We start from the raw sequence: 25,510 nt of genomic DNA on the forward strand, positions 1-25,510 counted from the left end.
ACAGATTTAAGCCACCCACATCCCCAGTTGTTTCCCTTAGCATATAAATACTTGGTAGTAAGCTTTACAAAGAACTGATGCACTGAGAGACATTTTTTCTGAGCTTAACAAATCAAAAACAATTTTTAAAAATCCTTATTAACAATTAGAACAGTTTTGCTGTCAAATAAAGTAGGTCTTTTCTCTTTTGTTCTCAAAGAACCCCTTAACAAAGGAGGCACTGACAGGTACACTACACATTAACAGGAGATTTTAACACGGCTCGTAACTGCTAATCTAGTGACCATTAACTCCAAGTTTCAACTTGGAAAACATAAAACTATATCCTACTAAGAACTGATTAAAAAGCAAAAGAAAAAAAAGTGACACATTAGCAGCTAGACAACAAAGCAATAACCCTTAATTTAGAAGACAACTTTTTACCAGGTACCTAAGACTCCGTAGAGTAAAACTCAGGAAAGGAGAATCAATTCTAGACCCCATCCCATAAGGACTTTAGTTTCCAAAATACCAAAACGAACTTCTTATTTCCCCTGTGGGTAGGTGCCACAGAATGAAGTCAGCAGTAAAATGCATATTTAGTGCATGTCAAGTAAAAGGGTATATATTCTATATGTATTGTTAAGTTTAGCCTAAAGTCTCTTTACATATCTCAAGTTCAGCTTAAAGGTTTCTCAGTACATAGAACTGTAGCCTAACTGGATGTGTAAACAGACTGTACCTTACTCTCGTGCCAATCACTAAGTTTCAGCCAACCAAAGGCAGCAAACTGTTCAAACCATATTCAAATAAGGCAAACACTGAACTGTAACTAATATGGCTGTTGCTGTATCTTACTTTCATTTTCCATACATCACTTTCCTTCTGTTCACAAATCTACATCAACTACACAGCTGGGCTGAAGCCTCTGAACCTATTATGCTTCAGGGGCTACCTGATTTGTGAATTGTCCTTTGCTCAATTAAACTCTGCCAAACTAAATTTGTCTAAAGCTTTTCTTTTAACCTTATTCATCATAAAAAGAAAAATTTTAGTTGAAAAACTTAAAATCTGATCATCTAAAAATGAAACTGCCCAGTAGAAATGCTTAGCTCTCACTGTGGTAATTTTGTGAATGTGGAGGCAACTACTAAAACTTTGATATACTAAATAGACAGCTCTATCCCACATTTATGTTTATTAAAAACTGACATAAACAAACACAACCTGTACAAAAAATATCCCAAATCCCGTATGACTTTGAAACAGTAATCTTGAGAGACATTATCGCCTAGGACCCCCTCTTCCTCTGCCACGGCCACGTCCTCTTCCTCTTCCTCTGCCTCTGCCTCTTCCTGCAACTGAAGGAAAAGAAAAACAAACCAAGCTCAATTCTCTTCTGCACAAATGTTACCGAGACACCACAAACAACATTTACACACACACCTTTCCCCGTTTATAGCTCTGTATTAGCAGCTACAGTAAATAAAAGTTTAACTAGCTTCTGTTAAATGTGTTAGACTTCAGATTCTCCCCACCCCACAACACATTATCATGCAGAACCAAGAACTAAAGGCCTAGGGAGATTATTATTTGTTTCATTTCCATTTATTTACTAAGAAATGTGTCAAACTTAAAAAAATAATTTTTCTTTATATCATGTCTCAAATTCACCATAAAATGATTTGAATCTCACAAAAAAAGGAAGATACATATCATAGAATAGAACACGATCACCTTGATGCCAGAGTTTTGGTAACTGAATAAAATCCAAGCAAGTTAATTCAAAACCAGGGAAGTTTAAATCTATTACGTCAAATCACAATCTTATTAACTCTTCAGAAAATTAAAACTATTTTGACCTACACATAATCTAGTGCTTTAATCCATATAGCAATATCCCTGTCACTGGGTCATCCTAACTCTAGTTGAGTATCATGGTGACAGGGAATTTATCACCCAAATAAACTTATTTCATCTTCAGACAGCTAAGAATATTAGAAAATCCTGACACAGAAGTCAGTTACATTCTAAATGTTTTGCTTTTTTTTTTTTTTTTTTTTTTTTTAAATACAAGGTCTCTCTCTGTAGTCCAGCCTGCAGTGTAATCACACCTCACTGCAGTCTTGAACTCCTGGGCTCAAGTGATCCTCCCACCTAAGCCTCCTGAGTAGCGGGGACTACAGGTACAAGCCATCAGGTCTGGCTAATTTTTTAATTTTTTGTAGAGATGAGGTCTCCCTTTGTTGCCCAAGCTGCTTTCGAACTCGTGGACCAAAGCAATCCTCCAGCCTCAGTCTCCCAAAGTGGTGGGATTACAGGTGTGAGCCACCGCACCTGGCCACATTAGAAATTTGTACACGCTGATTCTAGTCTTACCATTCCAAGCAATAAACAGTGAGTTTAAGATGCTAATTAAGGGACATTCCACAAAATAACTGGCCCGTACTCTTACAAAGTGTTAAGGTCACAAAAGGAACCAGCTGATACGCATTAAAAGAAACTAAGGAAACGAACAACTAAATGCAACCTGTTGTACTGGATTGGATCTTGGACCAGGAAAAGGACATTAGAGGGACAATCAGAGAAACGTGAAAAAGGTCTCTAGATAATATAATAGTGTCGCATCAATATAAAATTTCTATTTTTTGTAGTTACATGAAATTTTAACATTTAGGCAATGTTGGTGAAAGTGTATGGGAATTCCTTGTACTATTTTTGCAACTTTTTGTGTCTAAAATTATTTCAAAATGAAGTGTTAAAATGGGGGGAAAAAAAGAGTTGGAGCAGTGTTGTAAAAAACAACAACAACAACAACAATAAAAGGGCTGGGGACCTGTAATCCCAGCTACTCGGGAGGCTGAGGCAGGAGAATTACTTGAACCCGGGAGGCAGAGGTTGTAGTGAGGCCTGGGCGACAGAGCATGACTCTGTCTCAAAAAAAAAAAGAAATAAAAAGAAAAGAAAATGGACCAGGTATGATGGTGGCTCACACCTGTAATCCCAGCACTTTGAGAGGCCACAGCAGGATTGTTTGAGACCAAGAGTTCAAGACTAGCCTGGACAACACAGGGAGACCCTGTCTCTACAAAAAAATAAAAAAATTAGCCAGATTTGGTGGTGCATATCTGTATAAAAGAAAGATAAATTAAGAAAACAACTTTTTAAGAAGTGGGGAGTGGGTGGGGGGCAGGCATAAATAATTTATTTATTTTTTTGAGACAGAGTTTCCCACTTGTTGCACAGGCTGGAGTGCAATGGCACGATCTCAGCTCACGGCATGGGCCACCGCGCCCAGCCAATTTCAGTTATTTTAAACTATACTATTTTAAATGTGTACACACAAAAACAGTAAGTCTAGGATGCATGTTAAAATGAACCAAATTGACCACACTTATCTCCAATTTCTTCTGAAATAGTATTTATGATAGAAAAGGAACAAAAACGGTAAGTACCCAGAAGAACAAAGAAAAGCAGAGAAAACATAGTAGATAAAAGATTTCGGCTGGGCGTGGTGGCTCATGCCTGTAATCCCAGCACTCTGGAAGGCTGAGGTAGGTAAATCACTTGAGGTCAGGGGTATGAGGCCAGCCTGATCAACACGATGAAACCCCGTCTCTACTAAAAATACAAAATTAGCTGGGTGCGGTGGCACACACCTATAATCCCAGCTACTTGGGAGGCTGAAACAGAAGAATTGTTAGAACCCAGGAGGCGGAGGTTGCAGTGAGCTGAAATCGCGCCACTGCACTCCAGCTTGGGTAACAAGAGTGAAACTCCATCTAAAAAAAAAAAAAAAAAAAAAAAAACAAAAAAATTTTTTTCAACAAAATTTTAAATCAGAAAATAGACTTGGAACTGTAACATTTAGTAAAGGAAGAATAACTTCTCAGCGTGGAGTAAGATGATACGAGGCAGGGGGCTTTCAATCATCAATTCCCTCACAGGTAGGTAGGTAGTAAAAAAATGTAGAATAACCCTAAAGACATTAAGGCAAAAAGTCCTCAGATTTGAAAATACAGTCAGCCTTCAATATCCATGGGTTCCACATCCATGGATTTAACCAACTTTAGGCCTATGATGGTTGTCAGACTTTTTCTTGTCATTAACGCCTAAACAATACAATATAACTATCTACAAAGCATTTACATTATACTGGGTATTACAAGTGTACAAAAGGATGTGCAGAGGTTAGATGGAAACACTATTACCATTTTATGAAAAGGGACTTGAGCATCTGTAGATTTTGGTACCCACAGGGGGTTCTTGCAAAGTGGAAAGCAGCATGATACACAGCATGAGTGAGAGGTTAAATCATTGTTTTTCAAGCTATGGATTACAACCATATTATTATTATTATTTTGAAACAGAGTCTCACTCTGTAGCCCAGGCCGGAGTGCAGTGGCATGATCTTGGCTCACAGCAACCTCCGCCTCCCGGGTTCAAGTGATTCTTCTGCCTCAGCCTCCCAAGTAACTGGGACTAAAGGCATGCGCCACCACGCCCAATTTTTTTTTTGCATTTTTAGTAGAGATGGGATTTCTCCATGTTGACCAGGCTGGTCTGGAACTCCTGGCCTCAGGTGATCTGCCCGCCTCGGCCTCCCAAAGTGCTGGGATTACAGGCGTGAGCCACTGTGTCCAGCCGCATCAATGTTTTTAATAGCAACACCAGAAGTTATAATACACATTATAGGAAATATTAAACAACAAAGACACTTGTGTTGTTTGCAAATATTTATATTATGAATAGTGTGGATTAGGATTAGCATTCACAAAAATTTTTATAATCCTTCAAACTTACCAGCTTCCCTTTTCTTAGATTTCACCTTAGGTTCAACATCCACAAGTAGTGTATCCAGAGGTAAACTGTCTGGTAGAATAAAATACCGAATGTTATTTCCTCGAATACTCAGCGTTTCCAGCTGTACAGGTTCTCTGTTCTTCAGGGTCATTTTCACAGCTTTAAGATGTGTATTCATGCTGACATCCACACCTAAAAAGAAAAATAATTGGGCAGTTATTAGTATGATAAAAGTCAGGCAACTAATTAATCTACTGAGCCACAGTAAATACTGGACTACAAAAGAATACTGTTCTGCTACAGTGCAAGTTTTCTATGACATAATTTAGCACATATGCAACTGGTAAATGGGGGAATAACGTCAGTATAAATCAGCAGTGTTTCCTTCCTAGAGATTTTCCCTAGCACACTAAGTTTTGCTTACAGAAATGAATGCAGCAAGCAATGGAAGAACCCTGACTGGGCTTCAGGCTCACTACTGATCTGACAGGTATTTCTTGAATGTTTCTCTCACTGTCTTTGTGACTTTCTCATAATCCCCATTCCACTAAACTATCCTCACCTTTGTTTCTGCTTCTCTCTATATGTAATAATTGTTACCACTTTTGTTAAGAATATTTTGATTACAAAGTTACACAGGCTTTTAAGTAGTCTGCAACACCTATTCTTCTCATTAAGCTACTATTTTTAGTATGAGAGTTTACAAAATACAAAGCAATTTTTCAGGGTGATTATATGACATTATAGCTGAAACACCTGAATACTGAAGCCTTTACCAAATTATACCTGAACTAATGGGATAACTAAAGACCTACTTAGGCCAGGTTCGGTGGCTCACGCCTGTAATCCCAGCACTTTGGGAGGCCGAGGCGGGCGGATCAACTGAGGTCTTCTGACCAGCCCGGTCCAGTTCAAGATCAGCCTGGCTGACATGCTGAAACCTCGTCTCTACTAAAAATACAAAAATTAGGCCAGGTGCAGTGACTTGACTCACGCCTGAAATCCCAGCATTCTGGGAGGCCGAGGCGGATGGATCATGAGGTCACAAGTTCGAGACCAAAACCCCATCTCTACCAAAATTAATCAGACCCTGGAGGCGGAGGTTGCAGTGAGCTGAGACTGTGCCACTGCACTCCAGCCTGGGCAACAGAGTGAGAATCCGTCTCAAAAAAAAAAAAAAAAATGTACCCAGGCATGCTGGCAGGCACCTGTAGTCCCAGCCACTCGGGAGGCTGAGACAAAAGAATTGCTTGACCCCAGGCAGCGGAGGTTACAGTGAGCCGAGATCATGACACTGCACTCAAGCCCAGGTGACACAGCAAAACTCTGTTTAAAAAAAAAAATAGGCCGGGCACGGTGGCTCACGCCTGTAATCCCAGCACTTTGGGAGGCCGAGGCGGGCGGATCACAAGGTCAGGAGATCGAGACCACGGTGAAACCCCGTCTCTACTAAAAATACAAAAAATTAGCCGGGCGCGGTTGTGGGCGCCTGTAGTCCCAGCTACTCAGGAGGCTGAGGCAGGAGAATGGCGTGAACCCGGGAGGCGGAGCTTGCAGTGAGCCGAGATCGCGCCACTGCACTCCAGCCTGGGCGACAGAGCGAGACTCCATCTCAAAAAAAAATAAAATAAAATAAATAAATAAATAAATAAATTACATAATTCAGACAAAAGAATAAGAATCTGTACTACAATAACGTTCATTAAGCAATCAAAAAATAAACTCTAGATAGCAGGTAAAAGAGAAGAAAAAAATGTTATAAAAGTAGTCCAACCTCCGTACCTGTGATTGTTCCATGGACCTGTGTTCCGTTCTTCAATTCAATGGTTACAGTTTCATGACTCAATTTCATCAAAAATCTATAAATAGGAATAAAACCATTAATTTTTACCTGCAACACTTTAAAATCACATTTATTAAGGTAAAAAGATGAAACAACTAGACGCTGAAAATTTGTAGATGCTATCTGCATCAATTCCTATCAAGAATATGCTAACAATTTCAGCTTTCCTGAATCATATCCTCAACCTTTATGAAGGAACACAACAATACTAACATGAACTGTCATTTGGACGTTTCTAATTCTCAAACCTCAAATCCAGACATACAAGATCTCAGACTCATAAATCATGAAAAATAAATAAAGAATTACAGTTGGTAAAAAGATTACAAGTTTATTACAATATTTATATATAAAGTAAAAATCTCCCTTCCTAACCCCCTGCACTGTGGGTATGTAGGAATATTATTCCAGCTCATTTTATATGCACATTCATAAGCATATATACAGATTTCTTTTTACATAAATTGGGTCATATTTTATTCACATCTGTAACTTGTAGTTCTCGTTCAGCAGTTTATATTGGACATATTCCCATTTCAACATACAAAACACTCTAAGAACTGAGACTGGGTACAGTGGCTCATGCCTGTAATCCCAGCGCTTAGGGAGACCGAGGTGGGCAGATCATCTGAGGTCTGGAGTCCAAGACCAGCCTGGCCAACATGGTGAAACCCCATCTCTATAAAAACACAAAAATCAGCTGGGCAGGATGGCATGCGCCTGTAATCCCAGCTACTCAGGAAGCTGAGGCAGGAGAATCGCTTTAAACCTGGGAGGCAGAGGCTGCAGTGAGCTGAGATCGCACCACTGCACTCCAGCCTGGGGAGAGAGCAAGACTCCATCTCAAAAAAAAAAAAAAAAAAAAAAAAAAAATTAGCTAGGCATGATGGAGCACGCCTGTAATCCCAGCTACTCGGGAGGCTGAGGCAGGAGAATGGCGTGAACCCGGGAGGCGGAGCTTGCAGTGAGCCGAGATCGCGCCACTGCACTCCAGCCTGGGCGACAGAGCGAGACTCTGTCTCAAAAAAAAAAAACAAAAAAAAAAACAAAATAACATTCTAAGAACTGAAAAGTATTCCACTATATGGAAATGTCAAAATTTATTACCTCCCTGTTGATGGACATTACTTTGGTTCAATTTTTTCCCATTACAAACCCAATTATGCAAACCCTCACCAACACAAGTTGCTGTTAAGTCTTTCAAATTTTTGTGAATTTGATGGCGGGGGGAATTTGTTTCTCCTTAATTACTTGTGAGACTGAATATCTTTTCATTAATATGGGAAAATTATTTCTTCCGTGAATTACCTGTTCACATTATTTACACATTCTCAATTAGGTTGAGTTTTTCTTTTATTTTCTACTGGTTTGCCAGTCATTCAAGTTTGTGGTTTATGGTTTCTTTAGTCACACAAACTTTTTTCACTTTTATGTTTTGAATCTGTTCATCTTCCTGGGATACATAATTTGCCTAGGAAAGGGTTTTTTCTATGCCAAGATTGTAAAAGATAGTATCTTATTTTCTTCTACTTTTAGAGTTTTAATCTACTTGGAATTGATCTTTTTTTATGCAGTGTAAGGCACAAATCTGTCTTTATTACTTTCCCCAACTGAATAGCCAGTTGCCTTGATAATATATAATGAACAAACTATCCACTTCTTACTTCATCTAGATTTCTGTTCTCCCCTTTTTATAACATTTTGCAGAGGAAGAAAAGTTGAAGGGTTTACAAATATTGTCAATTGCCAGTGCAGAGGTTAATGTCTGTAATTTCACCACTTTGAGAGGCCAAGGTGGGATGACTGCTTGAGGCCAGGAGTTCGAGACCTGCCTGGTCAACAGAGCAAGATCCTGTCTCTACAAAAATAAAAACAAAAAAATTTAGTTGGTCGGGCACGGTAGCTCATGCCTGTAACCCCAGCACTTTGGGAGGCCGAGGTAGGTGGATCATGAGGTCAGGAGTTGGAGACCAGCTTGGCCAATATGGTGAAACCCCATTTCTGCTAAAAATACAAAAAATTAGCCGGGTGTGGTGGTGCAGGGCTGTAATCCCAGCTACTCAGGAGGCTGAGGCAGGAGTATCACTTGAACTTGGGAGGCAGAGGTTGCAGTGAGCCAAGATCGTGCCATTGTGCTACAGACTGGTTGACAGAGCAAGACTCCATCACAAAAAAAAATAAAAATAAAAAAATTAGCTGAGCATGTTGGTTCATGCCTGTAGTCCCAGTTCCTTGGAATCTGAGGTGGGAGGATCACTTGAGCCCAGACTTCGAGGTTGCAACGAGCCATGATTGTGTTACTGCCCTGGAGCCTATGTGGCAGGGAAAGACTCTGTCTTTTAAAAAAATTCTATTTTTTTTTTTTTTTTGAGACAGTCTCACTCTGTCGGTGAGGCTGGAGCACAGTGGCATGATCTTGGTTCACTGCAACCTCCGCCTCTTGGGTTCAAGCAATTCTGCCTCAGCCTCCGAAGTAGCTGGGACTACAAGCACCTGCCACCACACCTGGATGATTTTTGCATTTTTAGTAGAGACAGGGTTTCACCATGTTGGGCTGGTCTCGAACTTCTGACCTCAGGTGATCTCCCCACCTCAGCCTCCCAAAGTGCTGGGATTATAGGCGTAAACCATGGGGCCTGGCCCTTTTTTTTTTTTTTTAAGACAAGAGTCTTAGCCAGGTGCAGTTGCTCATGCCTGTAATCCCAGCACTTTAGGAGGCCGAGGCAGGCGGATCACCTGAGGTCAGGAGTTCACAAGCCTGGTTAACATGGCGAAAACCCGTCTCTACTAAAAATACAAAAATATTAGCCAGACTTGGTGGCACATTACTGTAATCCCAGCTACTGGGGAAGCTGAGGCAGGAGAATTGCTCGAGCCCAGGAGGCGGAGGTTGCAGTGAGTCAAGATTGTGCCACTAAACTCTAGCCTGGAGGATAGAGCGAGACTCCATCAAAAACAAACAAACATTGGCCGGGCACGGTGGCTCAAGCCTGTAATCCCAGCACTTTGGGAGGCCGAGACGGGTGGATCACAAGGTCAGGAGATCGAGACCATCCTGGCTAACACGGCGAAACCCCGTCTCTACTAAAAACACAAAAAATTAGCCGGGCGAGGTGGCGGCGCCTGTGGTCCCAGCTACTCGGGAGGCTGAGGCAGGAGAATGGCGGGAACCCGGGAGGCGGAGCTTGCAGTGAGCCGAGATCTGGCCACTGCACTCCAGCCTGGGCGACAGAGCGAGACTCCGTCTCAAAAAAAAAAAACAACAACAACAAAAAACAAACAAACAAACAAACAAAAACAGATCATACCATCTCAAAGTAAGTTGTAGGCATTGACACTTCAGCATGTATTTTCTAATGACGATCTCCTATATAACCATAATCTCACAATCAAATCTAAGAAAATGAACCCTACACTATCATACAATACACAGTTCATATACAAACTTTTAGTCTATAATATATACCTTATATTAATAGATCCTATCATCTATCACACTAAATGGTACATGTAAGATAACCTATTATCCTCCCACACTAGACTATTGTTGAGGGTAGGGATCGTAACCCCTATATCTAATCCTAGACTGTAATAGGCACTGAATAATGCTAGCAGAAATGTTTCAATGAATAAAGGGAAACCAACCTTAAAATGCCTTTTTAAAATTTTTTTTCTTTTTAGTGGTATAGACAGCCATCACAAAAAAAATTACTTGGTCTGGGATATAATAAGCTTCAAACTTTAAAAAGACTCATGAGTTGAATCTCTTTTTATATATGACATCAAGAAAATGTTTCTCTCAATGAATTGGTAACACTTGATTTCATCAGATAATTATTCAGCCCCAAATTTAACAATCAATTATACTAGAAAAGCCTAGAATTTTGAACGAATGGCTTCCTCCCATTATCAAGTTTTTGTTTTTATCTTTTTTTTTTTTTTTTTAGATGGTGTCCTGCCGGTCACCCAGGCTGGAGTGCAGCCACGCGATCTCGGCTCACTGCAACCTCCGCCTCCCAGGTTCACGTCATCCTCCTGTCTCAGCCTCCCGAGTAGCTGGGACTACAGGCACCCACCACCACGCCCGGCTAATTTTTTGTATTTTTAGCAGAGACGGGGTTTCACCGTGTTAGCCAGGATGGTGTCGATCTCCTGACCTTGTGATTCACCCGCCTCGGCCTCCCAAAGTGCTGGGATTACAGGCGTGAGCCACTGTGCCCGGCCTGTTTTTATCTTTTATATGAACTTACTATCCCAGTTAGTGTAAGAACTTTTACTATAAAAGTTCTTCAAATCATTTTTGGAAGCAAAGAAGACAAATAAAAGGAAAAAAATACCTTATGTAGCCAGGCGCGGAGGCTCAGGTACATAAAAGATATGTAAAAATAACCATAAGTTGTAGAATGCAATAGAGATATGCAGAGGTTTTTAGTTTTTTTCCCTGAGTAGCTGAGACTATAGGCATGTGCCACCATGCCCGGCTAATATTTTTTAAATTTTTAGTAGAGATGTGGTTTTGCCATGTTGCCTAGGCTGGTCTTAAACTCCTGGGCTCAAGCAATCAGCCTGCCTCAGTCTCCCAAAGTGCTGGGATTACAAGCGTGAGCCACTGCACCCAGCTACACACAGGTCTTTTTTTTTACTAAGAATATATTGTAGCATGTGGAGAAGGGAATCAGGTATTAGGGGACTTCTAGTAAGAAGCCTGAAAAGTTGGAAATACGCAGCAAGAAGAAACAAAAGAAAAATACAGCATAAGACACAGAGTAATTACAGATATTAAGATGGAGTCTCACTGTGTTGCCCAGGCTGGAGTGCAAGGGCACAATCTCAATCTGAGCTCACTACAACCTCCACCTCCCGGGTTCAAGCGATTCTTGTGCCTCAGTCTCCCAAGTAGCTGAGCGCACGCCACCACAACCAGCTAATTTTTGTATTTTTAGTAGAGACAGGGTTTCACCATGTTGGCCCGGCTGGTCTCCAACTCCTGACCTCAAGTGATCCGCCAGCCTCGGCCTCACAAAGTGCTATGATAACAAGCATGAGCCACCAAGCCAGACCGATGAAATGTTAAGTTCAATATTTAAGGTCCTATGAGTAGAGAGGAGTTAGGCAGGTTCCCTTCTCGGAAAGCCCTAAGCTCTGTTAGAGAATTCCTCTAGGAGAGCTACTGAAGGATTTTCATCAATGAAGAGGAGTACCAGGCTCATATGCACATTTAAAAGAGAACCTAGGGCAAATGTTCAGAAACAGATTTTAGAAAGACAAGAGACAAAAGTATAGTCTCTAGGAAGACAAATTATGTGACTAGAGCAGTACATATACAAGTTAAAACTACAGTAATTGAGATATAAGGAACAACAAATAGATCAATGAAACAATACAAGCAAACATTTATTTCTGGTCCCATATTTACATGGTTGATTTAGCTGGGATTACAGGCGCTTGCCACCACAGCTAATTTTTGTTATTTTTTTTTTTTTTTTTTTTTTTTTTTAGTAGTAGAGACTGGGTTTCTCAAGTTCAAGGCCAGCCTGGGCAACACAGGAAGACTCTCATCTCTTAAGAAACAAAACAGGCCGGGCATGGTGGCTCATGCCTGTAATCCCAACACTTTGGGAGGCCGAGGCAGGCGGATCACGAGGTCAAGAGATGGAGACCATACTGGCCAACAAGGTGAAACCCTGTCTCTATTAAAAATACAAAAATTAGCTGGGCATGGTGGCGTGTGCCTATAGTTCCGGCTACTTGGGAGGTTGAGGCAGGAGAATCGCTTGCACCCGAGAGGCAGAGGTTGCAGTGAGCCAAGATCGCACCACTGCACTCCAGCCTAGAGTGAGACTTTGTCTCAAACAAAAAAACAAAAACAAAAAGACAAAAACAAGCTGGGCACAGTGACTCACGCTTGTAATCCCAACACTTTGGGAGGCCAAGGCAGGAGGACCATGAGGTCAGGAGTTCGAGACCAGCTTGGCCAACATAGTGAAACCCTGTCTCTACTAAAAATACAAAAATCAGCCAGGTGTGGTGGCGCATGCCTGTAGTCCCAGCTACTCGGGAGGCTGAGGCGGGAGAATCACTTGAATCTGGGAGGTAGAGGTTGTAGTGAACCAAGATCGTGCCATTGTACTCCAGCCTGGATGACAGAGTGAGACTCCATCTCAAAAACAAACAAATAAACAAGGAAAAAACCAACTAAACCCTAAGGAGATGCCACTACATACCCACTAAAATGGCTAAAATTAAAGACTGAGCAAACAACACCACACACTGGTGAGGATGTGGAGTAATTGTTATTCTAATATATTGTTACTGGAAGTGTAAAATGGTACAACCATTTTGGAAAATGGTCTGGAAATTTCTCATAAAGCTAAACACATAACAACTATGCTATAGTCCATCAACTCCACTCTTACGTATTCACCCACAAGTTTATTTCCCTCCAAAAACCTGAAGAATATTCAACGTTGTTGTAAACAAAATACGTAAGTTTTTATTTTCTTTTCTTGTAATTTTTTAAAATAAAGAGCTTTTTTTTCTTGAAAGGAGTCTCGCTCTGTTGCCCAAGCTGGAGTGCAATGGTGCGATCTCAGCTCACTGCAATCTCCACCTCCCAGGTTCAAGGGATTCTCTGGCCTCAGCCTCCCTCGTAGCTGGGATTACAGGCCCTGCCACCACGCCCAGCTACTGTTTTGGTATTTTTAGTAGAGACAGGGTTTCACCATGTTGCTCAGGCTGGTCCCAAACTCCTGACCTCAAGTGATCCACCCGCCTCAGCCTCCCATAGTGCTGGGATTACAGACATGAGTCACTGTGCCCAGCCTAAAATACAGAACTTCCAAACATACAAGGTACTAATACCCAGTAATAAAAATGAACACATCACTGATACACTTCACAATGTGGATGAATCTCAAAAACATGTCAGTAAAAGGAGTTTTACACAAAAATACTTTGTGATTCCAAATATATGAAATTCTAGTGCAGGCAAAATTCATGTATGGTGGAAGAAATTGGTTGCATCTAGGGGTATGGAGTCAGAGGTTGCCTGGGAAAGGCTTGAGGAAACTGAGGTTTTGGTAATGTTACTTCTCTTGATAGGGGTTTAGGTTACAAAAGTGCTTATGTTTTTCAATAGCAGGAAATATACGCTGCATTTCATTGTATTAAGATATTTACCTCAAAGAAGGAAAACAAAAATCCATGAGTGGGATAAAAAGGGCCTGAACCTCAATGGTGGTGACCGGAACGAAAGGAGGCTACTATGGGCAGGACAAATACACAATTATCCCTCCCTAACTGAACCCAGGAACCAAATGGATTCAACTTATTTTCAGACGAATCTTTCAGTATCTGAATTCTTTCTACTTAGTGAAACTTAGATATCAAATAGTCAGATAACACGGTGTCCCTCAGTATCAAAACACACTATCTGAACCCAAAAAACAAACAGGAAAATGTGGAACACTTTTATGCAGTAGGTAAAACTGGCAGTGTATCAAATGTCAAGGACATCAGGAGAGAAAAAGTCAAGCTCACCTCCCAGGCTTTTGGTTAGGGTGACAGTGAGAATAAGGATGACAACTACCAACTGATATACAGAAATAAGTCTACTGAAAACGCAAACCAGTTAGTCAAACAATCATTTTCTGGAGGAAAAATACATTCTCTGGTAAGAAAAAAATTTTCTTTCTATATTTGACCTAAGACACAAAACAGGATTCAGTCCAGGTATTAAAAATTACTGGAAAATTGCCATAACATGCAATATCTTTAAAGGGAACAAATGAAATCCAAGGTGTATTACATAAAATTGAACTATGAGTAGACTAAGATTCAGATTAGCAGGTATGGAGAAATTTCAAAAAATGTTGTAATTTTCTTTTTTGAGACAGAGTCTCGCTCTGTTGCCCAGGCTGGAGCACAGTGGTGTGACGTCGGCTCACTACAACCTCCCGGGATCAAGCGCCTCTCTTACCTCAGCCTCCTGAGTAGCTGGGATTACAGGCGCCCGGCTAATTTTTGTATTTTTTCGAAAGACGGGGTTTCACCACGTTGGCCAGGCAGGTCCTGAACTCCTGACTTCAGGAGATCCGCCTGCCTCAGCTTCCCAAAGTGCTGGGATTACAGGCGTGAGCCACCGCGTCCAGCCTAAAAAATGCACTTTAAATTCTATGACTTCCTATCCAAAATTATAGTTCAAATAAAAATACAACAAAAATTAATCTTAATTGTCTTTTGTACCAACTCCTCCCTGAATTTTTTATTTTTTATTTTTTTATTTTTGCAACGGAGTCTCGCTCTGTTGCCCAGGCTGGAGCGTAGTGGCCAATCTCAGCTCACTGCAACCTCTGCCTCCTGGGTTCAAGCGATTCTCCTGCCTCAGCCTCCTCAGTAGCTGGGATTACAAGCGCGCGCCACCACGCCCGGCCAATTTTTGTAATTTTAGTAGAGACGGGGTTTCACCATGTTGGTCAGGCTGGTCTCGAACTCCTGACCTAGTGATCTGCCCGCCTTGACATCCCAAAGTGCTGGGATTATAGGCGTGAGCCACTGCGCCTGGCCTCCTCCCTGAATATTGAAGGCTTTTATGTGTTATTTAAAACGTTTCAAACAAACGTTATTTCAGACGTTATCTACTTGTCTGTCATCCCCCTAACTAGAAAGCTCCAACAAGGATCTGCCTTTTAAAAAATACTATTACCAGCGCCCAGTAGGTAACAGGTGCCCAATAACTATTTAGCGGATAATGACAATCCTTGACTCAACAGGAAAGAAACAAGCTAAATATTTATAATCGATGGCTTAGTTATTAGAAACGTCTGCCTCTGTTCCAGGCTCAGTCTCAAGGAAAAAGACCAAAACCAAATCTACTCGCAGATAGTTTGGAATTAGTCTCCAGAAGACTCACCTAAGTGACAGGGTCTATTTCTCGCGAAAGAAATAAAACAGAATAACTATATATCATCTGGGTAATCAGCCACAATTACGTTGTGATAATTTCTGCCCTATATTGGGAGATTTTCCTAAATAAAAAGCTTACCTTAACAGGAAAGAGGTAGAATAATCAATCATAAGTCTAAGGAGAATCAAAAGATAAACTTAAAAATCGGCCGGGCGCAGTGGCTCACACCGGTAATCTCAGCCCTTTGGGAGGGCGAGGCAGGCAGAACGCTTTAGCCCAGGAGTTCGAGATCAGCCTGGTCAACAAAGTGAGACACCGTCTTATTTAAAAAAAAACAAAAACAAAAACTTGTGAAGCCAGAAGTCCTTCTCTGATTTAAAACAGTTTGCAAACAGGTTTGTTTCCAGATAAGCTCATACAGCTTTCTAAGTACTCTTAAGTAGGGCTGGAGCTCCACTCAAAAAGAAAATCAGTAACTGTAAGGGCGAGATGTCTCCCAGGCGGCGCTGCACCTTGAAAGTCTCTAAGTCACTAGGCGGGAAGAAAAGGCTCGGCCTTTATACCAGTATCTTGGAAGACACGCGGGATCCGCGAGCGACCCAGGCGGAAGCCCAGGCCCGAGCACGAGCTGCGGGCGCAGTAAGGCCGGCCGTTAGCAGGCCGCGCACACGCGGCTTTCCCGCCTCCTGCAAATGGGAGAGCCCAGCCTTCCGGACTCCGGGCCAAGCCCTCCCTCCACAGCCCCCAGAGCTGCTTGGTCACTCCCTCACCTCACGAGCTTCATCCTAGCGGCGCCGTCACCCTTCGGGTCCGAGAGCGCACAGAATCCAACAACCGAATACTGACCGACTGCAGTATGAATGGCCGGAAGCGCCTACTCCAGGGACTCCGGTCGTAAAGGGCGCGCGGAGCACAGCAGACGCACGGCGGAAACGCCGAGGCTGCGCTGGGCCGCACTCTCTTCCGGTCGCGAGGAGCGCGACTGCGGCCCCTGGCGGCTGGAGGTTGCCTTGCCACGATTGAGGGTGTTGAGGGCTGGTCTAAGAGGAAAAGTGTCCCACAAGAGAGGGAGATTCGAAGAGATTAAATCCAATTAATAGGACTGTCGCACTTTGGGAGGCCGAAGCGGGGGTATCACCTGAGGTCAGGAGTTCAAGACCAGCCTGGCCAAAAGGGTGAAACCCGCGTCTGTACTAAAAATACAAAAAATTAGCCGGATGTGGTGGCGGGCGCCTGTTATCCCAGCTACTCGGGAGGCTGAGGCAGGAGAATCGCTTGAACCCGGGAGGCGGAGGTTGCAGTAAGCCGAGATCGCACCACTACACTCCTGCCTGGGCAACAAGAGCGAAACTCCGTCGCGCGCGCGCGCGCGCGCACACACACACACACACACACACACAGACACACATTAGTACTTTCACCATCACGTTTCTGAATAGCAGGGCACCGTGAGTGCAGCACCTAATATAAATTCCTCACTGAACGAAAATAAGTTCTTAGAGAAGCCCAAAGGATTATGCTAATTCTGTTCCAACGCCAGGAACCTTAGCATTACTTAATGTACCTGAAGCAATTCATACAATGGGCCGGGCGCTGTGGCTCACGCCTGTAATTCCAGCACTTTGGGAGTCCGAGGCGGGCAGATAGCGAGGTCGAGAAATCAAGACCGTGCTGGCCAACATGGTGAAACCCTGTCTCTACTAAAAATACAAAAATTAGCTGGGCGTGGTGGCACACGCCTGTAGTCCCAGTTACTCGGGAGGCTGAGGCAGGAGAATCGCTTGAACCCAGGAGGCGGAGGTTGCGGTGAGCCGAGATCGCGCCACTGCACTCCAGCCTGGCAACAGAGGGAGACTCCGTCTCAAAAAATAATAAAAATAAAAAAATAAAATCACACAATGTAGCGGATTATTTTCACTTTAAGTTCCGATCTATAAGACAAACTTTTCAATCTTCATCTTTCACAACATCTCCTCAAAATTTATTTTTATTGTTTTTCTGAGACAGAGTCTCCTTCTGTCGCCCAGGCTGGAGTGCAGTAGCACGATCTTGGCTCACTGCAACCCTTGCCTCCCCGGTTCAAGCGATTCTGGTGCCTCAGCCTCTCCAGTAACTGAGATTACAGGGGGGAATCACCACGCCCCGCTAATTATTGTCTTTTTAGTAGAGACAGGGTTTCCCCATGTTGGCCAGGATGACCTGAACTCCTGACCTCAAGTGATCTGCCTCTCTAGGCCTCCCAAAGTGCAAAGTGCTAGGATTACAGGTGTGAACTTCATCAAGATTTAACACAAACACTCCCCTTACCTCTTTCAGGTTTCAGGATGCCAAGCTCACCTGGCCTTTTTCCTTATCCCACTAACTACTCTTGTTTGTTTTGTTTTGTTTTGTTTTTAGACAAGGTCTATCGCTCTGTTGCCCAGGCTGGAGTGCAATGGCACAATCAGGGCTCACTGCAGCCTTGACCGATCCTCCTGGACTCAAGCGATCCTCCTGCCTCAGCCTTCTCAGTAGCTGGGACCACAAGTGCATGCCACCATGCCCAGCTAATATTTTATTTTTTATTTCGTAGAGAAGAGGTCTTACTATGTTGCCCAGGCTAGTATCCAACCCCTGGGCTCAAGAGATTCCACTGCCGTGGCCTCCCAAAGTGCTGGGTTTACAGGCCCAGAGCCTCCATGCCCAGCCTCTAACTACTCTTTCTAAATCTCCTTAGCTGGCTCCTCCTTCTCTATGGAGCCAATACATGTCAGAGTGCTTCCCGGCTTGCAGCTGTAGTCCCTTTATGTATACTTTTTCTTTTAACCTGGTAATCTCCTCCAAAACCATAACTTGAATTTATATCTCTAGTCCAGACTTCACCCCTGCTCAACAGAACTCTTAGATATTGTAAGACAATACTTATCGGCCGGGCATGGTGGCTCACGCCTGTAATCTCAGCACTTTGGGAGGCCGAGATGAGCAGATCACGAGGTCAAGAGATTGAGACCATCCTGGTCAACATGGTGAAACCCCATCTCTACTAAAAATACAAAAATTAGCTGGGCATGGTGGCGCATGCCTGTAGTCCCAGCTACTCGGGAGACTGAGGCAGAAGAATTGCTCGAACCCGGGAGACGGAGGTTGCAGTGAGTGGAGATCGTGCCACTGCACTCCAGCCTGGCAAAAGAACAGGACTCAGTCTCAAAAAAAAGAAGAAGAAAAAAGGACAATATTTATCAAAGTTTAATGTGTGTAGGACTCACCTGGGGAAACTTTATTATTTATTTATTTATTTATTTTTGAGACAAAGTTTCACTCTTGTTGCCCAAGCCGGAGTGCAACTGCATGATCTCAGCTCACTGCAACCTCTGCCTCCTGGGTTAAAATGATTCTCCTGCCTAAGTTTCCCAAGTAGATGGAATTACAGGTACATGCCACTGCACCCGGCTAATTTTTTGTATTTTTAGTAGAAATGGGGTTTCACCATGTTAGCTAGGCTGGTCTCGAACTCATGACCTCAGATGATCCATCTGCCTTGGCCTCCCAAAGTGCTGGGATTTCGGGTTTGAGCCACCACGCCTGGCCTGGAAACTTTACAATGAAAATCTGATTCAGTTGTTGGGGGGGCCTGAAATTCAGCATTTCTAAAAAGCCTTCAGCTGATGAAGCTGCCCCTACTCTATGCACATCAATTTGAGTAACAAGGCTAAAATGGATATTTGTGTGTTGCCCTCTCAACGTCGATCCCTTTGTCTTTCCAAATGTTCCTAATATTCTTCTGTTGATCCCTGTGGTCCTAAGAAAGCTGACTCTACCCTTTTAATAGTCCATTCCATTACTTGTTCACAGTAGGTTTGGGATCTAAGTTGATCCAGTCGGACCTTTGGAGGGAAAGTTCTTTTCTTTTGATTATGAATGGAAACGGAGTAACCCCTGGAGCTGTTGGGAACTTCCTTACAACCAGGAGAAGAATCAATCTCAGGACATAGTGTTGTTTATTTCTTGCTTTCTTTGTTCCTTTAGACAGGATCTTGCTCTGTTGCCCAGGCTGGGGTGCAGTGGTGTGATCCTAGCTCACTGCAGCCTTAGGCTCCTGGGAATAAATTGATCCTCTCACCTCAGCCTCCCAAAATGCTGGGATTACAGGGAGCCACTGTGCCCAACCAAGGACAGAGTTTTTAAAAAACTAAAACCTGTGATGATATCAATGAGCCCCTAGATAATGAATAATGCCTGAATGTTGCTATTTAGAATTAAATAGCCAGCCCTGCAGTGCATGCTGACAGTCTCAGTTACTAGGGAGGCTGAGGCAGGAGAATCACTTGAACTCAGGAGTTCAAGGCCAACCTGGGCAACACAGCAAGACCCTTAAAAATGAAAAAAAATTAAATAAAATTTAAAAATTCAGCTCCTCAGGCCGGGCATGGTGGCGCACGCCTGTAATCCCAGCACTGTGGGAGGCCGAGGCAGGCGGATTATGAGGTCAAGAGATTGAGACAATCCTGGCCACCATGGTGAAACCCTGTCTCTACCAAAAATAAAAAAAATTACCCGGGCATGGTGGTGCATGCCTGTAGTCCCAGCTATTCGGGAGGCTGAGGCAGAAGAATTGCTGAAACTTGGGAGTTGGAGGTTGCAGTGAGCCGAGAGCATGCCTCTGCACTCCAGCCTGGGCGACAGAGCAAGACTCTATCTCTTTTTTTTTTTTTTTTTTTTGAGACGGAGTCTCACACTGTTGCCCAGGCTGGAGTGCAGTGGCGCGATCTCGGCTCACTGCAAGCTCCGCCTCCTGGGTTCACGCCATTCTCCTGCCTCAGCCTCCTGAGTAGCTAGGACTACAGGCGCCCGCCGCTGCGCCCGGCTAATTTTTTGTATTTTTAGTAGAGACGGGGTTTCACTGTGGTCTCGATCTCCTGACCTTGTGATCCACCCGCCTCGGCCTCCCAAAGTGCTGGGATTACAGGCTTGAGCCACCGCGCCCGGCAAGACTCTATCTCAAAAAAAAAAAAAAAAAAAAAAAAAAAAAAAAAAAAATTCAGCTCCTCAATTTTGGTAATTATATTTCTTTTTTTTTTTTTTTTGAGAGGGAGTCTCACTCCATCACCCAGGCTGGAGTGCAGTGGCGCCATCTCAGCTCACCGCAACCTCCACCTCCCAGGTTCCAGCAATTCTCTGCCTCAGCCTCCCAAGTAGCTGGGATTACAGAGGCCTGCCACCTCACCTGGCTAATTTTTGTATTTTTAGTAGAGACGGTGTTTCACCACCTTGGACAGGCTGGTCTTGAACTCCTGACCTTGTGATCCACCCTCCTCGGCCTCCTCAAGTGCTGGGATTACAGGCGTGAGCCACCATGCCCGGCCTAGTAACTACATTTCAAATACTCATATGTGTCTATGGCTACCCTTTTGAACAATGCAGATATATGAATATTTCCATCATCACAGAAAGTGTGATTGGACAGTACTTTTTGAGGACCATATTTGTTTCCTTCTTAGAATTTAATTATTTATTTACTTATTTATTGTCAGATACAAGAATGTAAACTGAAAGCAGGGAATTATGTCTTTTCTGTTGACTGCAGCACCTCCAGCATCTAAAATAATGCCTTGTTAATATGCCCTCAATAAATATTTGTGAAATAACTGAATGCCTCAACTGGGCGCAGTAGCTCACACCTGTAATCCCAGCACTTAGGGAGGCTCAGGTGGGCGGATCACCTGAGGTCAGGAGTTTGAGACCAGCCTGGCCAACATGGTGAAACCCTGTCTCTAATAAAAATACAAAAATTAGCCGGGTGTGGTGGCAGGTGTCTGTAATCCCAGCTATTCAGGAGGCTGAGGCAGGAGAATGGCTTGAACCTGGGAGGCAGAGGTTGCAGTGAGCCAAGATCGTGCCACTGCACTCTAGCCAGGGCAACAATCTCAAAGAAAAAAAATAATAATAATAATGATAACTGAATGCCTCCTCTATTAGGATGGATGCTCCATGAGGAAGGAGACCTGAGTGTATTGTTTTCTGTAGTATCCCCAGTACTGAGCATGGGGTACTCCTCCCTATTATCTTGAAGGCCCTTCCTACTTTGGCTGATAAAAGAAAATAACTTGTATTTGACGAATCAGAGTTTTTAAACTTTATCAAGCCCAGAGAAACATTAAAATAAGACACATGTCTCATTCATCTATTGAAACTGTTTGTAGCCGGGCCTGGTGGCTCACACCTGTAATCCCAGCACTTTGGGAGGCCAAGATGGGTGGCTCCCTTGAGCTCAGAAGTCCAAGACCAGCCTGGATAATATGTTGAGACCCCATGTTTCTACTAAAAATCCGAAAAAATAAAATAAAATAACATAGCTGGGCATGGTGATGCATGCCTATTGTCCCAGCTACTCAGGAGGCTGAGGTGGGGAGAGGCTGCAGTGAGCTGAGATGGTGCCACTGCACTCCAACCTGGGCGACAGAGCCAGACCCTGTCACACACAAAACTGTTCGCTATTATTACAAGTAGCTATAAATTACCTACTAATGCCACACCAGACACTAAACCCCATACTCTGTAGCTTAACAATGCCTAGTCAATCACTATTTATTTCTGTAAGCCAACGATAATTCTTGAAAAACAACTTTCTATCAGCTCACTCCCTGTCCAGGTGTTTTGCCTTTAAAAACCTGCTTGTAACAAAGGCCAAAAGGAGCTCATATTCAAGTTTACTTGTGGCTGAGTCTTCTGGGCAGCTGTCCTCACTTTGGCTCAAGTAAACTCTTTAAATCACATTTTGTGCGTCAGCCTCTTCCGTTTAGATTGACAGGGGCCTGCCTACTTCTTAAGCTATCCCCTTTCCCCTCAATAGTATAATATTTGGGGCTGGGCGTGGTGGCTCACACCTGTAATCCCAGCCCTTTGGGAGGCTGAGGCAGACAGATCACGGGAGGTCAGGAGTTTGAGACCAGCCTGGACAACATGGTGAAACCCTGTCTCTACCAAAAACACAAAAAATTAGCTGCATGTGGTGGTGGGTGCCTGTAGTCCCAGCTACTCGGGAGGCTAAGGCAGAAGAATCGCTTGCACCCAGGAGGTGGAGGTTCCAGTGAGCCAAGATCGCACCACTGCACTCCAGCCTGGGTGACAGAGTGTAACTCCATCTCAAAAAAAAAAAAAAAAGAAAAACAAAAATGGAGTTCTTGCAATTCATCAAGCTTACTCCCTCTCCAGCCTTTCGTACATGTAGTTCTTAATCTGGCTAATGCCTACTCATCGCCTCTCAAGTATGTGGGGCCAGCATTATTATTTGTATGGTAGTGACGTGTCTCCCAGATGGCAAATTGAAGTGTCGTCGTCCGTTGATTTATCCTAAATTGCTATACTTTTTCTTTATTTTCTAGCTCAAACATTTTTTAGGATTTTTACTTTCTCATAGTATAAAACCATCAAGAGTCCTGAAATAAAGTCAACAAGAGTGGGGCAACAAATAATGCCTTAATTTCCTGCTAGCAGGAGGATTAATCTGAAAGTGAGATTGTCCTGTCCTCTGTGATTTGGCAGAGGTTTTATCTGTTGCAAGCATTTAGACTGGTCACAAGAAAAGGAACAAGGAAATGGGAAAATAATACATGGAGCAATGCAACCATTCCATTATCAGTTTTCAGAAGTAGATGTCCTACTGATAAGCAAAGGCAGAAAAGTATATACTGCAATTTAGAGTCAGCAAGGAAACAACCAATTTAAACAAGTCCGGGAAATTACATTCATGGTTTTGAGTTCAGCAGGAGAATGTGGTCTTGTAATTCTTGCTGTAGGGGGTGTTAAAAAGACCTTCACCACTTATGTAACTATAATGTTGAGCACCATGATGTGTCATCTGGGTTATAGCATTTATTTCTAGCACTGGTACACAGCAAAGTTGAAACAAAGATCTCCCCAGGACCTTCTTGGGAGCTCTCAGGAATGGGGGCCACTCTTTTCACTGAAACCAGTTGGCTGTGAACTTATGTAATTTCTGCTGAGTTGTCAGGAAAGCATATTTGAGAATTAAACTAATGCAGATGAAAGAAGAGCTGGGCATTGTAGAGTGTCCTGCTGACATCATCTGACATCCTCAAGTTTTAGGATGAGCTGAGGTCAGCTGCTCCATCGCTCCTGGTTATGGTAGCAATATATATTTTTCATTTTCTTAATGTTGCTTACATGAGTTTGAGCTGGATTTCAGTCATTTTCTAACTAAAGAGACCTGACTAACATTTTGTTTGGATTATCAAACACTACTTTATTTTTCTAAGTTGAATGTCTTCCTCCAATTATCTGAAAAAAATAATTTATTGGTAGTCTCAGACCCTCTTTGAACTAAAACTTGTGATTCTTTCTTTTTTTTTTTTTTTTGAGACGGAGTCTCGCTCTGTCGCCCAGGCTGGAGTGCAGTGGCGCTATCTCGGCTCACTGCAAGCTCCGCCTCCCGGGTTTACGCCATTCTCCCGCCTCAGCCTCCCGAGTAGCTGGGACTACAGGCGCCCGCCACCTCGCCCGGCTAATTTTTTTGTATTTTTAGTAGAGACGGGGTTTCATTGTGTTAGCCAGGATGGTCTCGATCTCCTGACCTCGTGATCCGCCCGTCTCGGCCTCCCAAAGTGCTGGGATTACAGGCTTGAGCCACCGCGCCCGGCCGAGAATCCCCCAATTCTCCCCAGTAGCTGGGATTACAGGCGCACGCCACACCGCCCGGCTAATTTTTGTATTTCTAGTAGAGACGGGGTTTCACCATGTTGGTCAGGCTGGTCTCGAACTCCTGACCTCAAATGATCCACTCGCCTCTGCCTCCCAAAGTGCTGGGATTACAGGCGTGAACCACCGCGCCCGGCCCCACCCTCCTTCTTTACATTGGCTCATATGGAAGACCAAAGGCACTTGGATTGTACGTCGCAGACAGAAGCAGCCAAAACCTACATAGCAACCAGTTGCGACAAATTTCCAAGGTAAACCGCGACCGCAGGGGATCTCGGTGGTTTTCAGCTCAAAGCGATGACCCCAGGAAGGACAAGCGGCCGCCGCTAGGGGGCGCCGCCACTTCCCCGCCAGGCGACCACCCGCGGAGGCGCGCGCGCGAGGCCTCCCACCGCGCCTGCGCTGAGAATGGACACTAGCTCGCCTTTCCCCGACGCCCAGCCGTCCGGGCCGGGGTGAAAAACTGCGTGACACGCAGCGAGCGTGGCGGCCATCTTCGTCTTCTGGGCACGTCAGCTGAGCCGGTTAGGGCTGAAGAGGAGCGTTGCGCAAGCGCACCCAACACAGTCACAGGTAACTCCCATCTGACGAGCGAGGCGTCGCCGTCGTCGCCGGAAGTTTGGTGTTTGCGCCGCGGGGGAGGCGGCGGCCGCAGCAGTAGCAGCTGAGTGTCTCCTGATACCCGGATGTGAGGCGATCCGCTGGCTCTGGTCTGACCCTCCGCCAGGCGAAAGGAAGGTACGCGAGCGTCCCTGACGGTCCCCGCCGCCTGCGTCCTCACCACCCTTTTGCCAGCCTCTCCAGGGAGCGGACGGTTCTCCCTCTTCCTGTTCCACCCTCGGTGGCGTGTTGCCTCGCACGCCGCTTCCTACTGCTTCGGTCCCAGCTCTTCGCGCCCCTGAGAGGGAGGCGGGAGGCTCTGGGCTCCGAGACGCCGTCGCCTGAGGTAGGCAGCTAACCTGCTCGCGCGGCCGAGCACCACCTGCCGCTGCTTGCTGAGCGGTCGGAGTTCATAAGGGTGGTGACCGCGGACGGGGCAGGGTCGGAGTTCCTAGCACGGCCGCGAGGGCTCCGGGAGCCCCGAGGTGGCGTGCAGCCATTGCTAGCACCGGGGTGGCGCCGGCGCTGGTCCAGCAGGTAGCCCCGAGCCCCGTCTCCGCCCCCAGCGTCTTCTCTTCCCAGCGCTTCCCCCGAGCCAGTCACTCGCTCTCCCCCGCCGCAACTCGCTGACCCGGCCTGAGCCTGGAGGCCTCTGCAGTCTGCGGGGTGCGATGTGGGGTCCTGGT

At 44.3% G+C, this 25,510-nt stretch overlaps 2 protein-coding genes across 11 annotated transcripts in view; one reads left to right on the forward strand and one right to left on the reverse strand.

The window, feature by feature from the left end:
• Positions 1-154: 154 nt before the first annotated feature.
• SNRPD1 (small nuclear ribonucleoprotein D1 polypeptide) overlaps positions 155-25,510 on the reverse strand; it is a 340,677-nt gene continuing 315,321 nt past the window's right edge. For 4 of the 5 annotated variants that reach the window (XM_050767676.1, XM_050767673.1, XM_050767675.1 and 1 more), the window contains exons 2-5: positions 16,301-16,420; positions 6,565-6,641; positions 4,783-4,974; positions 155-1,340 (exon numbers count right to left, since the gene is read on the reverse strand). In XM_050767676.1, coding sequence (XP_050623633.1) covers positions 1,264-1,340; positions 4,783-4,974; positions 6,565-6,641; positions 16,301-16,314 — 360 coding nt within the window. In that variant the 5' untranslated portion in view covers positions 16,315-16,420 and the 3' untranslated portion in view covers positions 155-1,263. Of the gene's footprint in view, positions 1,341-4,782; positions 4,975-6,564; positions 6,642-16,300; positions 16,486-25,510 lie in introns of those variants that run through there. The other variant, XM_050767672.1, reaches the window with a different exon arrangement.
• ESCO1 (establishment of sister chromatid cohesion N-acetyltransferase 1) overlaps positions 24,611-25,510 on the forward strand; it is a 76,026-nt gene continuing 75,126 nt past the window's right edge. For 4 of the 6 annotated variants that reach the window (XR_007721238.1, XM_050767633.1, XM_050767636.1 and 1 more), the window contains exon 1: positions 24,611-24,962. The gene's annotated coding sequence lies outside the window, so the exon portion shown is untranslated. Of the gene's footprint in view, positions 25,171-25,510 lie in introns of all 6 variants that reach the window. The other 2 variants (XM_050767634.1, XM_050767635.1) reach the window with 2 other exon arrangements.

This window comes from Macaca thibetana, chromosome 18 (assembly GCF_024542745.1).
Source record: "Macaca thibetana thibetana isolate TM-01 chromosome 18, ASM2454274v1, whole genome shotgun sequence".
Classification (NCBI taxonomy): Eukaryota; Metazoa; Chordata; class Mammalia; order Primates; family Cercopithecidae; genus Macaca; species Macaca thibetana.